General features: G+C 44.4%; 1 protein-coding gene across 1 annotated transcript in view; it reads right to left on the bottom strand.

The window, feature by feature from the left end:
- Positions 1 to 457: 457 nt before the first annotated feature.
- sema3aa (sema domain, immunoglobulin domain (Ig), short basic domain, secreted, (semaphorin) 3Aa) overlaps positions 458 to 20439 on the bottom strand; it is a gene marked incomplete at its 3' end in the record, with an annotated part of 120271 nt that continues 100289 nt past the window's right edge. The window contains exons 10-17 of the mRNA XM_079494542.1: positions 15770 to 15914; positions 15120 to 15339; positions 14451 to 14542; positions 13928 to 13969; positions 13491 to 13648; positions 3863 to 3930; positions 3031 to 3179; positions 458 to 1156 (exon numbers count right to left, since the gene is read on the bottom strand). Of these exons, the coding sequence (XP_079350668.1) occupies positions 458 to 1156; positions 3031 to 3179; positions 3863 to 3930; positions 13491 to 13648; positions 13928 to 13969; positions 14451 to 14542; positions 15120 to 15339; positions 15770 to 15914 (1573 nt within the window). The remainder of the gene's footprint in view (positions 1157 to 3030; positions 3180 to 3862; positions 3931 to 13490; positions 13649 to 13927; positions 13970 to 14450; positions 14543 to 15119; positions 15340 to 15769; positions 15915 to 20439) is intronic.

Below are 20439 nucleotides of genomic sequence, written 5' to 3'. Positions count from 1 at the left end.
CAACGCTGTCCTGTTCAATGGTTGTGTGTGTGTGTGCGTGTGAGCGTGCGTGCGTGCGTGCGTGCGTGCGTGCGTGCGTGCGTGCACGCGCATGTGTGTGTGCGTGCATGTGTATGCGTGTAAGTGTTTGGTTCATATTGCCCACCGTGAGCGAGCCTTTAAGACTTTCTATCTAGAATAACAGAGTTTAATACTGTTGTTCGTTGGGACTGCAGTTACGGACAGGGTTAATATTAAATGGGTGTACACATAGTATATGTATATCAATCTACTGGATGTATAAGTGTGTGCGAGAATTTGTCCTGTTTGTGTGTGTGTGTGTGTGTGTGTGTGTGTGTGTGTGTGTGTGTGTGTGTGTGTGTGTGTGTGTGTGTGTGTGTGTGTGTGTGTTTGTGTGTGCGCGTGTGCGTGTGTGTGTGTTCTGGTTGCACGAGTGCGCCTCTGTGCTCAGACGCGGTCAGACACTGCGCGGTGGTCTTTGGAGCTCGTGGGTCCTCCGGTTACGGCCCTTCTTGTTGTCCTGCATCCGTTTCCACTTGGCGGCCTGTTGGGGGTTTGCCCGCGCCGCCGGCTGGGAGCCTCCCACTCCCTTCTGGCCGCTCTGGGCCCTCTGGTTATTCTTAGGGGCCTGTCCGCTCGCCGTGCCTACACTGGGCTGAGCCTTCTGGGCGCTCCGCGGTGTCCCCTCTGCGGCCTGCGCCGCAGCCTGAAGCCTCGGGCTGCTCGGCGGCGGGCCGCCCTGTTGCCTCTGGGCATTCGGCGCCGGGGTTTTCGTCCTCGGGGTGGAGTCGGGACCGGAGTCCGGCTTGTTGCCGCCGGGAGCCTTCGGCCTCTTCGGCTTGCGCTCTTTCCGCCAGACGCGGTCGCAGAACTCCTCCACGCTGTTGAGGTCCGGGTGGTCGAGCAGGGTGAGGAAGTCGCGGTACCACATCCTGTGTTTGGCCATGTGGCCCACCGCGGCGCCCGCGACCGCGGCATTGATGGGCAGGATGTCGCCCAGCCGCTGCGTGGGGATGACCTGGAGGCTGAGGCGCAGCAGGGGCTGGATGAAGCCGTGCTCCACGGCGTGGCAGTGGTACACGCCCGAGTCCGAAGGAGTCAGGCTGCGGATCAACAGACCCTGGTCCGTGCAGACCAGCCGCTCATCTAGCTTTATCTGAGAGAGAGAGAGAGAGAGAGAGAGAGAGAGAGAGAGAGAGAGGGAGAAAGGGAGAGAGAGAGAGAGAGAGAGGGGGGGAGAGAGAGAGAGAGAGGGGGAGAGAGAGAGAGAGAGAGAGGGAGAGGGAGAGGGAGAGGGAGAGGGAGAGAGAGAGAGAGAGGGAGAGGGAGAGGGAGAGGGAGAGGGAGAGGGAGAGAGAGAGAGAGAGGGAGAGAGAGAGAGAGAGAGAGAGAGAGAGGGAGGGAGAGAGAAAGAGAGAGGGAGAGAGAGAGAGAGAGAGAGAGAGAGAGAGAGAGAGAGAGAGAGAGAGAGAGAGAGAAACAAAAGACAAAAACATAAAAAAACTAGGTCGCTTACATTTCATGACCTTTCATTTCTGACAAAAAAACACCTGAGGTAATGGGAATCACAGAGGTCAAGGGTCAAAGGTGAATCTAAACATCACCCTCCCTCTTTAGGGCGCACAATGCTAAAGTTCAAAGGTTATGGGTCATCATGGGTCAGTAGATGATAACGGTAGAGGAAAGGCGTCAGCACTGAGAGGATGTTTGTCTAATTAATGTGAAGCAGTGTGAAATAGATCTGCGCAGATAGGAATGTGTGTGCGTGTGGCGTGTGTGCGTGCGCGTGTCTGTGTGTGTGCGTGTTTTGGGCGGTCACGGCCTAGGAAGGTTGAGAACCAATGACGTGGCATATTTAATATGATAGGAGTAAGAATAATGATAATAATAATATTATCATTATAATGATAATAATCATATTTGAACAGGGGAACCCCCACCCTGATAATAATCCTATTTGAACAGGGGAACCCCCACCCTGATAATAATCCTATTTGAACAGGGGAACCCCCACCCTGATAATAATCTTATTTGAACAGGGGAACCCCCACCCTGATAATAATCCTATTTGAACAGGGGAACCCCCACCCTGATAATAATCCTATTTGAACAGGGGAACCCCCACCTTGATAATAATCCTATTTGAACAGGGGAACCCCCACCCTGATAATAATCCTATTTGAACAGGGGAACCCCCACCCTGATAATAATCCTATTTGAACAGGGGAACCCCCACCTTGATAATAATCCTATTTGAACAGGGGAACCCCCACCCTGATAATAATCCTATTTGAACAGGGGAACCCCCACCCTGATAATAATCCTATTTGAACAGGGGAACCCCCACCCTGATAATAATCCTATTTGAACAGGGGAACCCCCACCTTGATAATAATCCTATTTGAACAGGGGAACCCCCACCCTGATAATAATCCTATTTGAACAGGGGAACCCCCACCCTGATAATAATCCTATTTGAACAGGGGAACCCCCACCTTGATAATAATCCTATTTGAACAGGGGAACCCCCACCCTGATAATAATCCTATTTGAACAGGGGAACCCCCACCCTGATAATAATCATATTTGAACAGGGGAACCCCCACCCTGATAAGCATTTCGAATTCTAGGAGTTGAGGCGTTACAGATACATTTTGTGCAAATAGCCGATCTACAAGCTCACAAAGCCTTCACAATTTTTGCCTAATATATTATTTGACAATTTGACCAATGTTTGACCAGTTTTTTTCATAGTATTTTAACTCAAATGTTTGCTTCTGGGGAGATACCTGGAACAACATATTTTCAGATGGGGTCGGCGGCCAATTACATATAATTTTTGGGGTCCTTGACATGAAATATTGAGAACCACTGACATAGAAACATAGGTTTTTCAGAAAACTTTAGAAGACATTTTGTAGAATCCCCCCCCCCCCCCCAATATCATGTGGGGACTCCCGAACGCACAGGTTGTAAGAGTACTCTACGTGCACGTGAGCGTGCTCTATGTGCACGTGAGTGTGCGCTCACCTCGTGCTTGCGCTCGTCGCCGTGCCTCTGCAGCTGCCAGTAGATGACGGCCCGCTGGGACTTTGGACTGCACTCCAGAAACATGCTGCTGTTCTCCACACCGTACACGCTGCGATCCTCCACACTGCCCACCATACCGTCCATGTCATCTACACACAAACACACACACACCTCGTCACGCTGCTGGCCGTTTCCAGCACAGAAACGCATGCAGCATGCTCCCCATTTAAAATAATTAATAATAACAACTCTGGGAAAATATTATGCTTAGCCACATCTACTTCACTAGGAAACAACTAGGAGAAGTGTGAGGTTTGTGGTTGGGTTATAGTAAAGATTTTAATAACAAAATGGTTTAGTGCAGGGCTGGGCAACTGGCGGCCCGGGGGCCACATGCGGCCCCCACCTTCACTTAATGTGGCCCTCAGGTTAATGTCAGAATACTGATATAATATTGGCTACGACAAGCAAAACATGACTCACTGTAATTACTTCAGTCTAAATTAGTAGCTCAATGCTCAAAACAAGCATAATTAAAGGCATTTGAAATGACATAAAAATGTTAATTTTCAGGATTCCAATTCAAAAATAGCAAAAATTCAAGATTTCAATTCGAATTTAGCAAAAATTGCCGATCTACAAGCTCAAAACGCGTCGCAGCGCGACGCGTTTTGAGCTTGTAGATCGGCTATTTTTGCTACGACAGTAATATATGGCCCTAGGGAGTGAGTGTGGAAATATAGTGGCCCTCTCCATCGTCAAAGTTGCCCACCCCTGGTTTAGTGCGTGCGAGAGAGATAGAGAGAGAGTGCATGAGTGTGTGTGTGTGTACCATGATGCTGCAGGTCTGAGCACTGGGACAGAGGGTCTCCGTTCCTGATGTCTTGTCGTCTGGTTCGCCTGTAGAGAGAACACAGTGTTTGTAGTATAATATAATTGTATACACTAATATATGTTTTCGTACACTAATCATAATGCTTTTCATTTTAACCTGGATGGACTTAAAATGCGTGCAACAGCATATATGGGAGATGTGATGCACAAAAGGATATTATGCTGACAGTGGTTGCACAACAATTCAACGCGAAAAGACCTAGAAATAAAATAGTTTTTAGGCATGTTTTAAAAGAGTCTCAAATCGATAGTATGTAAGTCTCATGTCTTTGATGAATTGAATACACAGGACCACACAAGTTCACAACCTTTTGAGAGTTTTCGCCTACAGTGATACAAGTCAATACAAAAACGGTTACTGTGGATGACACCATGATAAAGCATTACACTTGTTTACAACAGGGTCCACCATTTTCAATTCATCAAAACATGTAGGGATAGTACAATTATACACTTCTAACACACACACACACACACACACACACACACACACACACACACACACACACACACACACACACACACACACACACACACACACACACACACACACACACACACACACACACACACACACACACACACACACACACACACACACACACACACACACACACACACAATAGGTCCGTGTGCAATTTCCTTTTTGCCCACTGGGGAGCACTGTTAGCTAACAGTAAACCTGCAAGTTCGGAGCCATTGTGAATCATCTGTGATGAAGTGTGTGTGTGTGTGTGTGTGTGTGTGTGTGTGTGTGTGTGTGTGTGTGTGTGTGTGTGTGTGTGTGTGTGTGTGTGTGTGTGTGTGTGTGTGTGTGTGTGTGTGTACAGTGTCTGTCTGTGTGTGTGTCTGTGTCTGTGTCTGTGTGTGTGTGTGTGTGTGTGTGTGTGTGTGTGTGTGTGTGTGTGTGTGTGTGTGTGTGTGTGTGTGTGTGTGTGTGTGTGCGTGTGCGTGTGTGTACGTACAACTCAGAACAGTGAGTGTTTACTCAGCCATCAGTCCACTGTTGAGACCACAGCGGGTGAATAAATGTGACTAAATTTGACTGAGAGACTGCCATTGGATTTTTTGGAATTTTCGTTTTTTCATGTCCTATGAAAGCAGGGAATCATAGCTTCAAATGGACATATTGATTGTTCAGTTTGACCCACCAGTTTTGGAGATATGGCTTATAGAGTAATGTCTTGCAGAAAACAACAAGTTGAGAAAACAGGCTTGAAAGGTTCACTTTTGTAAATGGTAAAATGGTAAATGGTGCATTTATATAGCGCCTTTATCCAAGGCGCTTTACATAGATTGTGCATTACATTCACCCATTCATACACCGATTGCGGCGGAAGCCATGCAAGGTACCAACCAGCACATCGGGAGCAATTTGGGGTTCAGTGTCTTGCCCAAGGACACTTCGACATGTAGACAGGAGGAGCCGGGATTCGAACCGCCGACCCATGGATCATTGGACGACCTGCTCTACCTCCTGATCCACAGTCACCCCTTTTGTGGTCTCTAACATTACACCTAGCTACATGTTTGGGCATTTATTTCATATTTACATGCCGATTTCAGCTCTGACACTTATTTCAGACATGCTCTAGTATGTGAAGAGTCTGCCTGTGCTATTAACTCATTTTGGAAAAAAAAAAGTTTTTCTCCTCTGGTGAAAAGCTGTAATGTGCGCGATGGCAGTCTCTCAGTCAAATCTGGTCACAAATGACCAAAAGAGAAAAAGAAGAAGAAGAAGAAAACCCTGGCAGGAGGACGCAAGAAACATAAACCTGCAGCTCAATGAAACACTGTGCCTCGTCCACCGCTGTTATTATGAAACACGTACGGTATTGTTACGCTTTTGAAAATGACGTCGTAAAACGGCTTCCCCTCCGCGTGCTTTTAGGACATGAAAAGGCCCCCGTGTCACAGTGTGTTTTACTGCCATGCTATGTTGGCTCTGGTGGAAAGTATATATACTAAGTGCATTTATTCAAAGTAAGGAGGTACTTTTACTTTACTGCTGAGCATTTCCAACTTTCAATACTTGTTTTTACTTCTACATCAACTCACTACATCTGAGAGGCAACTATTGTAGCCTATACTTTTTAGTTTTTCACTCCACTACAATTATTTGAAAACTTTGAGTTGCTGGTTACTTTGTAGATTTTGATTATTATTATTAACCACTTCAGCCCGATATATATTTCGGCCATTTGAAAATGTACGATCCACAAGCTCACTCACAACATTGAGTGGGTTTGTAGATCTGCTATGTTCAAAAGATTTATTTTAATATATAGGCCTAACTTGTGGAATGGAACATTCCGCATAATGAGTAGGCTACTTTTACTTTTGGTCCTTTTAAGAATTTTGATGCAAATACTTTTGTGCTTTTACTCAATTACATGTTGAATGCCAGACAGCTGGGTATCTCTACATTTGCAGTATTGATACTTTCACTTAAGCACAATAGTTGAGTAGCATATTTTTCCACCACTGCGTTCTCCCAGCTAGTTCACCATCATATCGTCACTGTTGCCGGGTAGAAACATTGCATCTCTAGGGCAGTATTATGCGTGTCTTAAGTACCAGGTCTTATGACTTAACTTAAGACCTGGAGGCGTGGTCAATGCTGTTTGGCCACTCAGAATAGCCAAATGGCATTGATCACGCCTCCAGGTCTTAAGTTAAGTAATAACACCTGGACACGCATAATACTGCCCCTAGTCTGTATACAAACAATATATTATGTTTCTTCATTAAAGGAGCATTCAGTGATTTGGGTGATTTGGAAAAAAAAACGGTCCACCCGGTAACAAGATGTGCACATGCACACGCTCTACAGTGGGGGAAGTACAACAGACCAACAGCACGCGCACCAATGCCAGCCACACTCGATCATGATTGGACGAAGGCACCTCTCATCCTGATTGGATGAAAGCTTTGCCACCCAAAGCCCAAACCGAAACTAGGGTTTTTTGACCCCAGGGGCTCACTGGGGACAGGGAGGAACTCCTTATATGGTCAGCACACTTTATAGTAGGGAGGATTATCCAAAAAATAAGAAAAAATAAGTGATAGTTGAATTAAGTGAAATCACTGAATATACCTTTAATCAATTCCTTTTGTTATGCCTTTATAGTGCAAACGTAGCCAAACAATAATGAGTTGCATCGCTGCCGTTGGGCTATTTCCAAAAGAAAAATGATGTTTTGATATTTTCAATTCTCACCTATAATGACATGCCGAAGGATAGGGATGCCAGACTGAAGGTGGTCAAGTCTGTCTGTGGGTTCTTATGGACATGTAGCCAACAGAAAAGAAGCAACTACTGTAGGTTTGGATTCACTGGAACACCACAGGTTACCTTTTCCATTTCCTGAAAGGTGGCCGTTTTGGATCCTAATACTGTGCAAAGTTTACGCCCGGCAGTGATGATATACATTATTTCATGAAATTGATGGATGGATGGATGGATGGATGGTGCGTGCATGTGTGCGTGTGTGTGTGTGTGTGTGTGTGTGTGTGTGTGTGTGTGCAGGCTCAGCGCTTCCTCTTTCTATAGTGCACACAAATTATGGACGTAAAGAAACCTACAATCGTTCTCTGTCTATCAACACCCCCCCCCCCCCCCCCCCACACACACACACCCACACACACACTACAAACACAATCATGGGGTCTCATTTGTAGATTTCCTGGCCTAACATTCCTGTCTTTCTTGGCTGTCTGAGCACGTGCGAGAGGGCGAGTGTCTGGTTCTCATTCGGGGGGAAATATCGTGGCTGTCGGGTTGAAACCTTGTATGTCCCCAGAACTGTTCCTCTATCGTTCCAAAAACATTCATTCACGAAAAAGAACATGAAGTTGAATTATTGGAGATGTGAGTTTTGTGGCCGACAGCAGTGATATTTGGAGTGCAGAGTGGGGCAGAGCGAGGCCCAAACCCGGCCCTAACCATGGGGTGTAACCCTGCCCTGCACCACTACACCCACCGGCCTACTTCATGTTGGTGTGAGAAGTTCTGGATGAGTGAAATGAAGGGTGTGTGAGTGAGTGCGTGCATGGGTGTGTGCGTGAGTGCGTGCATGGGTGCGTGCATGGGTGCGTGCGTGCATTCGTGCGTGCGTGTATTACCATACTTGTGCGGGCCAAACGTTCCCACATGTACAGAAGAATTTGAGAAATGGACAGTGTGAGGACAATAATTTTCATGGTCCTTGCAAGAGAAATGATCTTAGAGCTGGATTTACAATTAGGAAAAGACTAGGGTTAATGGTTCGGATTCTAAACTATAGGTTAGGTTTAAGGAGGTGGGGTTTGGGTTAGAATTTTCCTTACTTTTAACTTAGTTGCGTGGCAATGGAAAATACCAGAGAAAATGCTGATCTACACGCTTAAAAAACATCCAGTGTGAGCATGTAGCCCGCGTCTATTTCAATGCTGTCCTAAAAGGTTGATGTCCTCACAAGTATAGTAATGCAAACCTGTGTGTGTGTGGGTGTGAGTGTGTGTGTGTGTGTGTGTGTGTGTGTGTGTGTGTGAGACTGTGACTGTGTGTGTGTGACTGTGTGACTGTGTGTGTGTGTGTGTGTGTGACTGTGTGTGTGTGTGTGTGTGTGTGTGTGTGTGTGTGTGTGTGTGTGTGTGTGTGTGTGTGTGTGTGTGTGTGTGTGTGTGTGTGTGTGTGTTAGTGTGTGTTAGTGTGTGCGTGCGTGCGTGCGTGCGTGCGTGCGTGCGTGCGTGCGTGTGGTCAGGTCTAATCCCGCTGGATGCAGCAGTGTAATTTGAGGGTGTGTTTGTTCAAACCTCCCGGTTGTAGGGTGAAGTGGTCAGACAGCTCCTGTTGGCTATAATTTGGCTTGTGCGTGTGCGTGCGTGCGTGCGCGCGTGCGTGCGTGCAGAGGTGGAAAAAAGTACTCAAAATTTTACTTAAGTATCAACACTGCAATGTAAAATACTCTAAATACTGTTAGAAGTAAAAGCCTGGAATTCAAAATGTAAGTAGAAAGTACTCATTATTCAGGCTGTTTAACACGTTTTCAAATGTATAATACTTTGTGCACTTGTCGGCCATTGCGTGAAGTGATCACAGCCCTCTCTCTCTGCCTCTGGTTCTACGTCTGTATTTACCTCTTCATGGAATGCAGCAGCAACCACTCTCAGCTCATGTCGGCGAGCCTTTGGTTCGTGCACGATTACTGTATTTTTGAACTGGTGTTGGTGTAGTTTTCTTTGTAGACTAACTGGCATGTTTAGATGTTTGTTTTGGTTTTTGTTGTGTAGTCTGTCAGTGGTTTTCAACCCGTTTCATATCAAGGCCCATTATTTATTCAGAATTTGAGCCACAGACCACCATTTGATGAGACTTAGCCTCTCAGACCCCAAATGTACGATTTTGTGAGAAAAAAATAAAAAAATAAAAAAAAATAAACCAAATGGACCCGTAAGGGTCCATTTGGTTTCATTTCACGCTCTCAAGAGTTAAAGATCAAAATAAGGGTCCATTTGGTTACAAACTCTCTATCATTTATGTGGGGACCACCTGGAACCCCATGAAGGACCACTGGTGGTCCCCGGACCACTGGTTGAAAACCACCGGTCTATGTGCATAGGCTGGATATACACAGGATGTCCAGCTGGGACAGTATATAAGCCTAAAGGTTAAAGGTCAGAGACTGTCCCTGAAACCATGGGAAACTCTGGGATTGAGGGAAAGGTCGACGAGCAACACTTTCCCTATGCCTCCACAACTGCCGCTGAGCAGGGTTGTCACAGTTGACTGAGACTCAAACTAAAACTAAAAAGCGAGACATGTATTTTGACGACAAACTACAATAACAACAATCTTTCCCTTTTTGTTACCAAAAAATTAACTGCATATAAACAGCAAAATGCAAAAGCTGACGTAACTAAAATGTGTCGAGCAACATATCAAATAATTCAATAATAAACTAGAGAGATGGACTAAGAATTAAGGACCATAAACTAAATCTATTAGTGGAGCAGATTAAGTCAATATATCATAAGAATCGTTCACTTGATCATACAAGCACCAAAATTGGCACACAAGTGCTTCGGAACCTACTCTCTCAGAAAAGTACGTTGTCCACTTGAAAAAACAAAATGGACACCATTTTTCAAGATGGCCACCATTCGAGGTGGTTTTAAACAGTGTTTGAGTTATATTGAGCTATAAAATCCTATTTTGATGGCCTATACATCAAAATATATGTTTCTGAGTATGAGAAATCCAATTCTGCATTTAGAACATCCAAATTATTTAATATTATGATGATACAATGGGAATTAAACGATAAAGTGGGGCAGATTAAGTCCATATTCCATAATAATCCTTCATGTGGTGGTACAAGCACCAGATTTGGCACAATTGATGTCCAGGATGTACTTTCTAGGAAAAGTATGTTTTCCATCTGAAAATCCAAGCTGGCCGACCAGTTTTCAAGATGGCCACCTCGTCAAATTAATAAGTAGAACTTTAGTGAACAGAAATGTGTGATCCACACATTGATCCAAACATCAAAATGAATGTATTCTGATGGTGTCAATTTAATTCCAATATGGCCGCCAGTTTTCAAGATGGGGGCTATTACGCAACTCCAAATTTGCATTTTCGGAAGCTGTCTGATCACAGATATTGTTGAAGGGCAACATCACCATTCATTGAAATTCTGTGATCAAGCTCTATTGGTTTGTAATTTTGTATATAAGAGTGATGTCAAAGCACAACCAGGACACACTGGTGACATCACTGCTGTGAGACTCCGCATGGTGTTCAGTGTCGGCTTGTAACGTAGCTGTAGTTGTGGTTTACTAACTGTTGTAGTCGTATACTCACTGTAGTTTGTAGTATACTTTAGTGTCCTAAATGCTATCTAATAAGCCCCTGTATACTGTATATCTCAAATAGATGTTTAGTTAGTTGTAGCATTGTAGTTGATAGCCGCACCTGAATTGACAGGATGTGTCAGCGTGGGAGAGCTGAGACAAGGGTAACAGGGATTCAGTTACCTGGATGGTGTACAGATCGCACAGGACTTGCACTGGATGAATGGTCGGGCTAGGTGTAGGGCACCAGATGCTTGAACCTAGATGCATCCCATATTTCAATGTGCTTTGATGTTTTGTACGGTTGGGTGGTAAAAGGATATATCCCTCGGCCTTTAACACAAGATGTTCCGCTACTAAAACTGATTAGAGGAAGTGTCAAACAGATACGAAAGAGGAGTTGAAGTCTCCCCGTATTTCAGGCAATACACCTGTTGCCCATCATGTTAGACTCATCCAGATTGGATGATGGAGGTGGCAGTGAGGATACATTGAGGCAAAACAGTACAAAGTATCACCAAAATTGTCGGGCAAATGTTTAGCAACTGAAACGCCAGTGTTCCACTAAGAGAGCAGCTGAAATTCAGAATGATCCTGGTGAAGGACACGCAAAAATTCAAAGAGTGCAGTGCAGCGGATGTGATCCCCCCCCCCCCCCCCATCGAAGCCCTGTATGACGATCGTTGTGTCAGCAAAGCTCGTCGTGGAATTATGAGGGACCCAAGCCATCCCAACCGCAGACTGTTTGAGATGCTACCACATGGAAAACGTTTTCGCAGTCTCGAAGCCACTGGAAATAGACTGCAAATAAGCTTCTTTCCCCAAACAATCAGATACATGAACGAACTGATAAGAACCAGGGGCGAGTTTACCTAACTTTGCTACTACAGGGAAACATGTACATATGTTACTATTTTTCTAGCACTCTATTTTTCTAGCACTCTTCCCTTTGTTTTGCTGTGCTTGCTGTGTTTTTTGTTGTTTGAATATTATGCTATCTATGCCGCTGCATTGTCATTGTAAGGAAGCCAAAGAAAAATAAGTTTTACTCTTATATACCTGTACATAAGATGTAACAATAAAGTCCAACCTTGAACCTTGATCTACGTTCAAGCATCTGGTGACCTACACCTCGCCCGACCGTTCATCCAGTGCCATTTAAGTCCTGTGCGATCTGTACACCATCCAGGTAACTGAAGCCCCCTTACCCTTGTCTCAGCTCTCCCACACTGGCACATCTTGTCAATTCAGGTGCGGCTATCTAACTACAATACTACAACTAACTAAACTTCTAGTGGAGATATATACAGGGGCTAATTAGCATTTAGGACACTAAAGTATACAACAAACTACAGTGAGTACACTACAACAGTTATTAAACCACAACTACAGCTACGCTACAAGCCGACACTGAACCCCATGCAGAGTCTCACAGCAGTGATGTCACCAGTGTGTCCTGGTTGTGCTTTGACATCACTCTTATATACAAAATTACAAACCAATAGAGCTTGATCACAGCATTTCAATGCATGATCAACGAATGATGTTGCCCTTCAACAATATCTATGATCATACAGCTTCCGAAAACGCTAATTTTGAGTCACGTAATAACTGCATCTTGCAAACTTGCGGCCATATTGGAATTCAATTCCAACACCATTAAGTTCTTACAGTCAGAATACTTTCATTTTGATTGGATCATTAACACATTTCTTGCATTTGACGAGGCGGCCATCTTGAATACTGGCAGCCATCTTGGATTTTCAGCTGGATAAGGTGCTTTTCATAGAAATACATCCTGGACATCATGTGTGCCAAATTTGGTGCTTGTACCACCAAGTGAAAGATTCTTATGGAATATTGACTTATCATCATAATATTCAATAATTTTGATTTGCTAAATGCAGAATTGGATTTCTCATACTCAGAAACATACATTTTGATGTATAGGCCATCACAATAAGATTATTCAATCAAACTATAGTTCAAACACTGTTTAAAACCATTTTGAAAGGCGGCCATCTTGAGAAATGGTGGCCATTTTGTTTTTTCAAGTGGACAACGTACTTTTCTGAGAGAGTAGGTTCTGAAGCACTTGTGTGCCAAATTTGGTGCTTGTATGATCAAGTGAACGATCGTTTCAGTAATCTGCTCCACTATATAGTCTGGCTCCAGACCATCCTCCAGTCTGATAATCGGGCTACTAAATCTAGTAAATTCCTCAATTACTCACGCATTCAACCAAACAAACAAAAACGAACCCAAACTCTACACAGAAATACTCCACCAAACTAAATAAAAACTCAAACTAATGAATATTATAGACAAAAACCATAATAACCCTTGAATAACACTTAACCCCAACTGCTCCAGTGGAATAGCTCCATGCGGGCCAACAGTGGAAGACTGCGGTCGCAATTAAGACTCGCAACGGGCAGCGTTTCAATAGCAGCTTGAATGGGAGGCTGGGTGTCCGTGCAAAAAAGCGTAGCGTCGCGTGCATGCTCAGCAAAACCTTGCTCGGTTAAATGAAAAACTTAAAAAAGAATGACATTTTCGGTTTGGTGTATGAGAGAGAGAGAGGGAGAGGGAGAGGGAGAGGGAGAGGGAGAGCGAGAGAGAGAGAGAGAGGGAGGGGGAGAGGGAGAGGGAGAGGGAGAGGGAGAGGGAGGGAGAGGGAGAGGGAGAGGGAGAGAGAGAGAGAGAGAGAGAGAGAGAGCTGCTCATACCTCTTGGCAGTGGGGAAGTATCTGGAGCACTCTGAGCCGTCCCAGGCGCAGTACGGGTCCCGGGCCAGGCAACACTCGGCGCACGCCTTGCCATACACCTCGCAGCGGTGCAGAGGCATCTGGGATACACCCAGCGCTGAGCCGAGGTACAACTGTTGCTGTTGGAAGAGTCCGAGAGAAGTAGAAAACACATTAGGAGAATTGATCGATCTTGTGTGACTCAGGTTGGACTGCACGGCTGGCCCTCGGATGAAGGGGTCCATGTGTGAGGTGGCGGGTTCGAGTCCCGGCGGGCGCGTTTCCATCTCTTTGGAAACCCGCGAATGGCGCGCGGGGTGGAAATACATTCTCAAGTTTTTTATTGTTTCTCTTGGACTCTCTCAAACCGTGTTCGGATGAAATGTTATGTGTGAAAGCAGGGTAATTGTTTCTCTTACCTGCTTGGTGGAAAGCTCCATAGCGGTAATGGGAGTTGGCTCCTGCATGAAACAAAATTCACCACATTAAACGCCAGGTTTATTCATTTTGTGCATATTATGTATATTTTCATTCGTGGACATGAGTTTAACCCACACTATCAATTTGACTTCAACCGCTTTCCACCTGGCGCCCGTACTTTAGGTATTTTATTATATTTTTCATCTTTTTTTAAATAGCAAAAATATCTAAAAGCTCAATTAGATTAGAGCAATGATTTTCAAGTAGGACTATTTACGCTATTCATCATTCAACGCAGTAGGCCTATGTAGGGCTTAAGTGATTGATTAATTCACTTATTGTAAGTTAGGCTACACATTCTATAGTATAGATAGAACAACTGACGTAAGTCCATGTCCATAACTCGGAAGACAATTAATGGCATCACCTCCTCCAGGTCATGTTATTCATGTTACCTCAGGTCAAGTTACTACTACACATTCTATTCTTTACAACATTGTAAATATACGTCCATTTCCATACCCTGAAGACGGTCATCTCCTCCAGAACCACCTCCTCCAGGTCATGCCAGCTCTCTCTGGGAATGGTCACCACCTTCAGCACCGTCCCCATGTCTACAACACATCGGCACACAAATATACATTTATGGACTCAACATTTTTTTTGCTTCCTATAGCAGTGGTTCTTCAAATCTTTTTCATGTATGTCAAGGACCCACAAATTACAATGTGTTTGGCATTTGGCCGCAATCTGAAAATATTATTTTGTGACAGGGGGACCCTCACACAAGATTTGTGTTGTGAAAATGTTTCCACATTTCTTTTGGGGAATTAACAGATCTACAAGCTACACTTTACCAGCTCAGTGGCCTTGTGGTTAGAGTGTGCCCGCACTGAGACTGGGAGGTCAGGGTTCGATCCCCGGGCCGGGTCATACCAAAGACTATAAAATGGGACCCAATGGCCTCTCTGCTTGGCACTCAGCTCAGCACTCAGGTTGGATTCGGGTTAGTCCCTGCGACATAGCGTCATGACTCATGTACAGGGGGTGTACTTGGGGCTGCCTCATGCTACATCACATTTCTATTTTGGGTCTCGAGGCTAAGATGTTTAAGAACCAACTGTTTAGCCGATGAAGTGTTGCAGCCCCGCTGCCAGAGAACAGGCTGAATAAACAGGACGCTGCGGTCACCTGTGCCGATGAACATCACGTCATACTGTCCGTCCTCGGCCTCCACGCGGTCCACCACCAACTGAGAGAACTGGTAGCCTACGTCCGTGCGCACCACGATGGGACGTCCCCCCGTGGGGTGCACGGGGTTGTACATGGCCGGGTGGCCCCTGGCGAACGTGATGACCTCGTCCGGCAGGTCCTTGGTGGAGTCGAACCCTCCGAACGTCTTGCTGGGACACTGCAGAAGGAACCGGAAAAGATTTGGACATGATAGTTAAGTGTTGATTTCATCGACTAATTCTATGACGAAAAAGGTTCGTCAACTACCTTTTTTCACTGACAAAAACTAAATGGAAACTAAATAAAAACTAGACTAAAATGCTAGAATGCTAGTGGACGAGAGATCCAGTATAAGTCATTTTACACTTGGTTGCTTGCTGAAAATAGCAGATCTACAAGCTCACAACACATCCCCCCGAGGGACTCTACTTAACCAAGTGGTTAATCGAGTCCCTATTTTTGAAAATGTTTGATTTCTTTTTGTATTTATTTGTTGAAAATGTAAAAAGTAAGTGATTTAAACACGGCATCCATATAGGTTCAAAAATGCGAATAGAAGACTGTTACATTGTGACAACTTTATTTTCTTTGCTTAACGGCAGACTCACAGTGCCAGGGCGGGGGTAGGGCACCCTGCCTTGGAAGGGCACCCACTGGTAGTTGGGTCCGTCTCTGTGGGCGTAGGGGCCCAGGAAGACCCTCCTGATGTCGGCCATGTTGTACACACACACCGCCGAGCCTTTGAAGATGTTACTGCATGGGAGGTAAAGAGAGTGCAAGAAACAATATTTTACAGACGATAATAATAATCACATTCATAACAAATGTAGAAGTCGACATTGTAAATTCAAAACTCAAATCACGTGGATCTTGGACCCCACGTGACCAGCCTGCCATGTCAGTCATCTACGACGTCAGTCTTTATGATGTCAGTCTGTCTGACGTCAGTATGACTCCAAATGTGTGACCCGTGTGTTGCCCCGATCTGAACCCCATTGTCTTCCAGCATGAAATTAAATATTATTAAAAGTTAAATATTTAAAAAAGTACAACACGTATATATTAAAATACATTAGTGGAGGTGCTGGTGGTGGGCAGTTCATCAAAAAGCACGACTCCTTACCCTCCTTCGAAACCGACACCAATGACCAACATGTTTTCTGTACATTTATTGCCACTATAGGGTTGATGATTTCTTGTATTTTATTTTATGTCTTTAAATGTCATGACTCTTGATGAATTGACTACAACGGAAACGAGCCCTCAGGGCTTTTTGTGTTATCCTTTTAGCATCGTAAATATAACCTTTTTGCAATCTGGTAATAATGTATGCAATCAATCATATCATAAACAATATGGTTTACAATTTATAAACATCAGCTTAGAATGATCAGTGCATAGAGAGACAAAGTATGACAGAAGGAATGGAAAGTGAGGGAGGTTAAAAACTAAAAAAGGAGAGAGAGAGAGAGGCCGGCGAGATCAAAGACGGAGCGAAGACAGAACAGTCAAAAGGAGAACAGGAGAGGAATTCATCAGTGATGCATCATCACCAGCCAGGGATTTACTGTAGGAACTGTCCAAGCACCGTAGGAGAAAGACAACAAAATGACTCTTCAGCAAAGCAACAAAAAGGCACGAGGTAGAAAGGTTGTCATCGTTTAACGGCGGGGATGACAGATTGGAACTTTGAGTTGATTGCTTCCAGCCCAGTCCCGAGAGCAGACAGGAATGTGGGCACGCCACCAGCAGAACAGGAGGGCTGTTTCAGAGCACAGTGGAATTCCTTCTCCGGGATTTTCGTTTTGAGCACTTGGCCCCCGAGTCGTTTTAACAGAGCCAGATGGGAGGGTTCTGCTCTTACTAGCGGGGGCCACGGCTCCAAACCAGACAAGGTCAAAACTCAAAATCCATCACAAAAAACCAATTGATGTGGATTTTCTGTGTTTTGACACGGGTCGGCCAAAAGACATCAGCAATCGGAGACTCACGACAGCAGAGAACTTGGGAGTTCCAAAGTAAAATTCCAAGATACATATTCCAATGCCATGATTAAACATCTACAGTATAACTGTTGGAAATACATTCAAGCACTTCCAAATCCCACCCTGAACGCATTGCCTAATAAACCGTTCTGTTCCGAAATAAAACAAAAATATGTCCATTTTGGAAATGAAAAACGTAATTATGTGGAGATTAGCATTCAAAGTCTCCCGAATTCAATCCAAACCGGAGATCTAATATTTCCATGTTGGTAACCAAAAATACTTAACTTACTTAACTATTCTTTGAAATCCCAAATTGGCTTAACTTGTTTATTTTTGAACGCACACTCTTAATATGAGAATATAATTCAATTTGAAGTAAAACTGTTTGTTTTTTCTTCAATAACACACACACAATGGGAGCAGAGGGGACAGCCTTTGTCTGTTTTAGCGCTCAGGGATGTCGCGTTGGACTCGGCGTGGTGACGTGGGTGGCATTATAAACAAGTGACAGCGTTCACCAAAGCATGGAAGATGAATGGATTAGCATTTGTAAATGTTAATTACAGAGAAATTCAATTAACCCGCTGGGGCACAAAAAAGACACTCCATTATGTACTGTGCCTCTGGAGAAGGCCAGACCCTACGCATAATATTATGAACACGCACGCACGCACGCAAGCACGCACGAGCGCACGCACGCACGCACCCTTTGGGAGAGACAGTCAAAACAGCGTTTCATACACATAAACATATTGTACTACGTTACAATTATTTGAAAACTTCAGTTAGGCTACTATAGTACTTTGCAGATATAAATAATTAACATACATTAACCACTTTAATACAAAATTGCCAATCTACAAGCTCACAACGCGTCTCATTGCGACAAACATTTTAGTACGTTTACTTACTACTTCAAGTTAAATTTGATGCCACGCACGCACGCACGCAGCGTTTCATACACATAAACATATTGTACTACGTTACAATTATTTGAAAACTTCAGTTAGGCTACTATAGTACTTTGCAGACATAAATAATTAACATACATTAACCACTTTAATACAAAATTGCCAATCTACAAGCTCACAACGCGTCTCATCGCGGCAAACATTTTAGTGCGTTTACTTACTACTTCAAGTTAAATTTGATGCCACGCACGCACGCACGCACGCACGCGCACACACACACACACACACACACACACACACACACACACACACACACACACACACACACACACACACACACACACACACACACACACACACACACACACACACACACACACACACACACACACACACACACACACACACACTTTAATGCACACATGCACAGGATCACCACCATCAACCATGGAGCTGTCAGAGGGACGGTCTGTGCTGTGCCTCATTAAGTGGCGATATTAAAAGCCAGCCGCTCTGAAATACCGCTCTGTTCATCTCTGAAAACCGGCCACTTAGAAAACCAATTAAACCCACTCTAATTCCTCAAAGCCCTTTAATTGAATCTCCGAGCGTCTTTGTGTGAGACTGTGTGACTGTGTGCGTGTGAGTGTGTGTGTGTGTGTGCGTGCGTGCGTGCATGTATGCGCGTGCGCGCGTGCATATGTGTGCATGCCAACCAGCACCTCACCCAACAGCAATTCACATGGTGTGCACCGAAACCCCCTCCCGTATGGGATTAGCGGTGCGCGTCGCGGTGCCATTGTCAGACAGCTCCAGGAAGCTATTCATTGTTTCTTATCGTGACCATGAACAGTGATTGATGGTGAATAGCCTTGGACACAAAGCCACACCCTGACGCAAAATTCATCATCATCACCATTCGTACCACCATTGTCCTCGTCATCATCGCGATAAGTGTCGCCATCTGTGGCGCTTCGGGCTCACGCGCATAGCCTCGTCTCTCAACGCCTTCGACCTCAACGGGGCGCGTCGAAATGGAACGCCGCCTGGCTTAGCCGTGCGTTCCTGGCAGTGGTGTAAAGTAACTAAGTACATTTACTCAAGTACTGCACTTAAGTACAATTTTGAGGTGACTGTACGTTACTTAAGTATTTCCAATTTACTTTTACTTCTACTCAACAACAACATTTTTACTTTTACTCCACTACAATTATTTTTGAAGGCTTTATAGTTACTAGTTACTTTGTAGATTTTAATTGTGATTAGAAAACATACATTAGAAAACTTTTCTTGTGACCACCGCGCTCTAACTTAAGGTGCGTTACCCGTTCAAATCATATAATAGAAATAAAGGTGATGGGTCGCACACACCAAGACTGCTTTAGTTTTTATTCTTGCATGTTGAATTAAAGTCAACAGACGTTTCGGCTATCCAGACTTCATCAGTTTAAAAAACATACATTAACCACTTCAACGCTATACATTTCGACCATTTGAAAATAGCAGATCTACAAGCTCAGAATGCGTCGCAACGCATTGTGAGCATGTAGATCTGCTATTTTCAAAAGATTTTGCACACATTTTGAACTTGTGAAATGGGACATTCTGTAATATGAGTACTTTTACTTTTAGTCTTTTAGTACATTTAGATGCCGATATGTTTGTACTTTTACTCAAGTACGTTTTGAATTGCAGGACTTCCACGTGTAACGGAGTAGGCCTACATCTACGTTGCAGCACTTATACTTTCACTTAAGTCAAATATCTGAGTACTTTTTCCAGCCACTGGTTCCTGGTGAGTGAGTATCGGGTTACCCCTCCTCTCCCATTGATCCCACACCTATAATCAGATTTCCCCAACCCGAGCCTCCGGGGATAAATCGGCTAAAAAGCAATCTCCAAATCTCCAAGAGGCGAGACGCAACGGGCCGGGCGAGGGAAAGCACCTGGAAGTGGATTAACAGGCCGGGCAGCGGCGTCTGGGCAGATGTCGGTCAAAAGCCTGCATCCAGTGTTGGAAAGTAACTAAGTACAGTTGGGTGCCACCGATATTGTCCCTTATCATTTGACCCATTTAGGCCTGACCTCAAAATTGTAAAAAATCCTTCTAAATCCTTTTCACGATTTTTCAAAAATAGCAGACCTACAAGCTCGTAGCGCGCCACTCGGTGGCGCGCTATGAGCTTGTAGATCTGCTATTTTTCAATAGCTAAATTATAACATAATGTTTAAAACACCAAAAGGGGTTCCCGCCCAAAATGGGTTAACTGTCCTTTTGCGCAGATCACGCAAAACTCAGCAAAAAGAAAAGGACAATATCGATGGCCTCCAACTGTACTCAAGTACTGTAGGCCTAAGTACAATTTTGAGGTGCTTTTA

This window comes from Electrona antarctica, assembly GCF_951216825.1.
Source record: "Electrona antarctica genome assembly, chromosome: 23".
Taxonomy (NCBI): Eukaryota; Metazoa; Chordata; class Actinopteri; order Myctophiformes; family Myctophidae; genus Electrona; species Electrona antarctica.
This window is presented reverse-complemented; position numbering and strand designations above follow the sequence as displayed.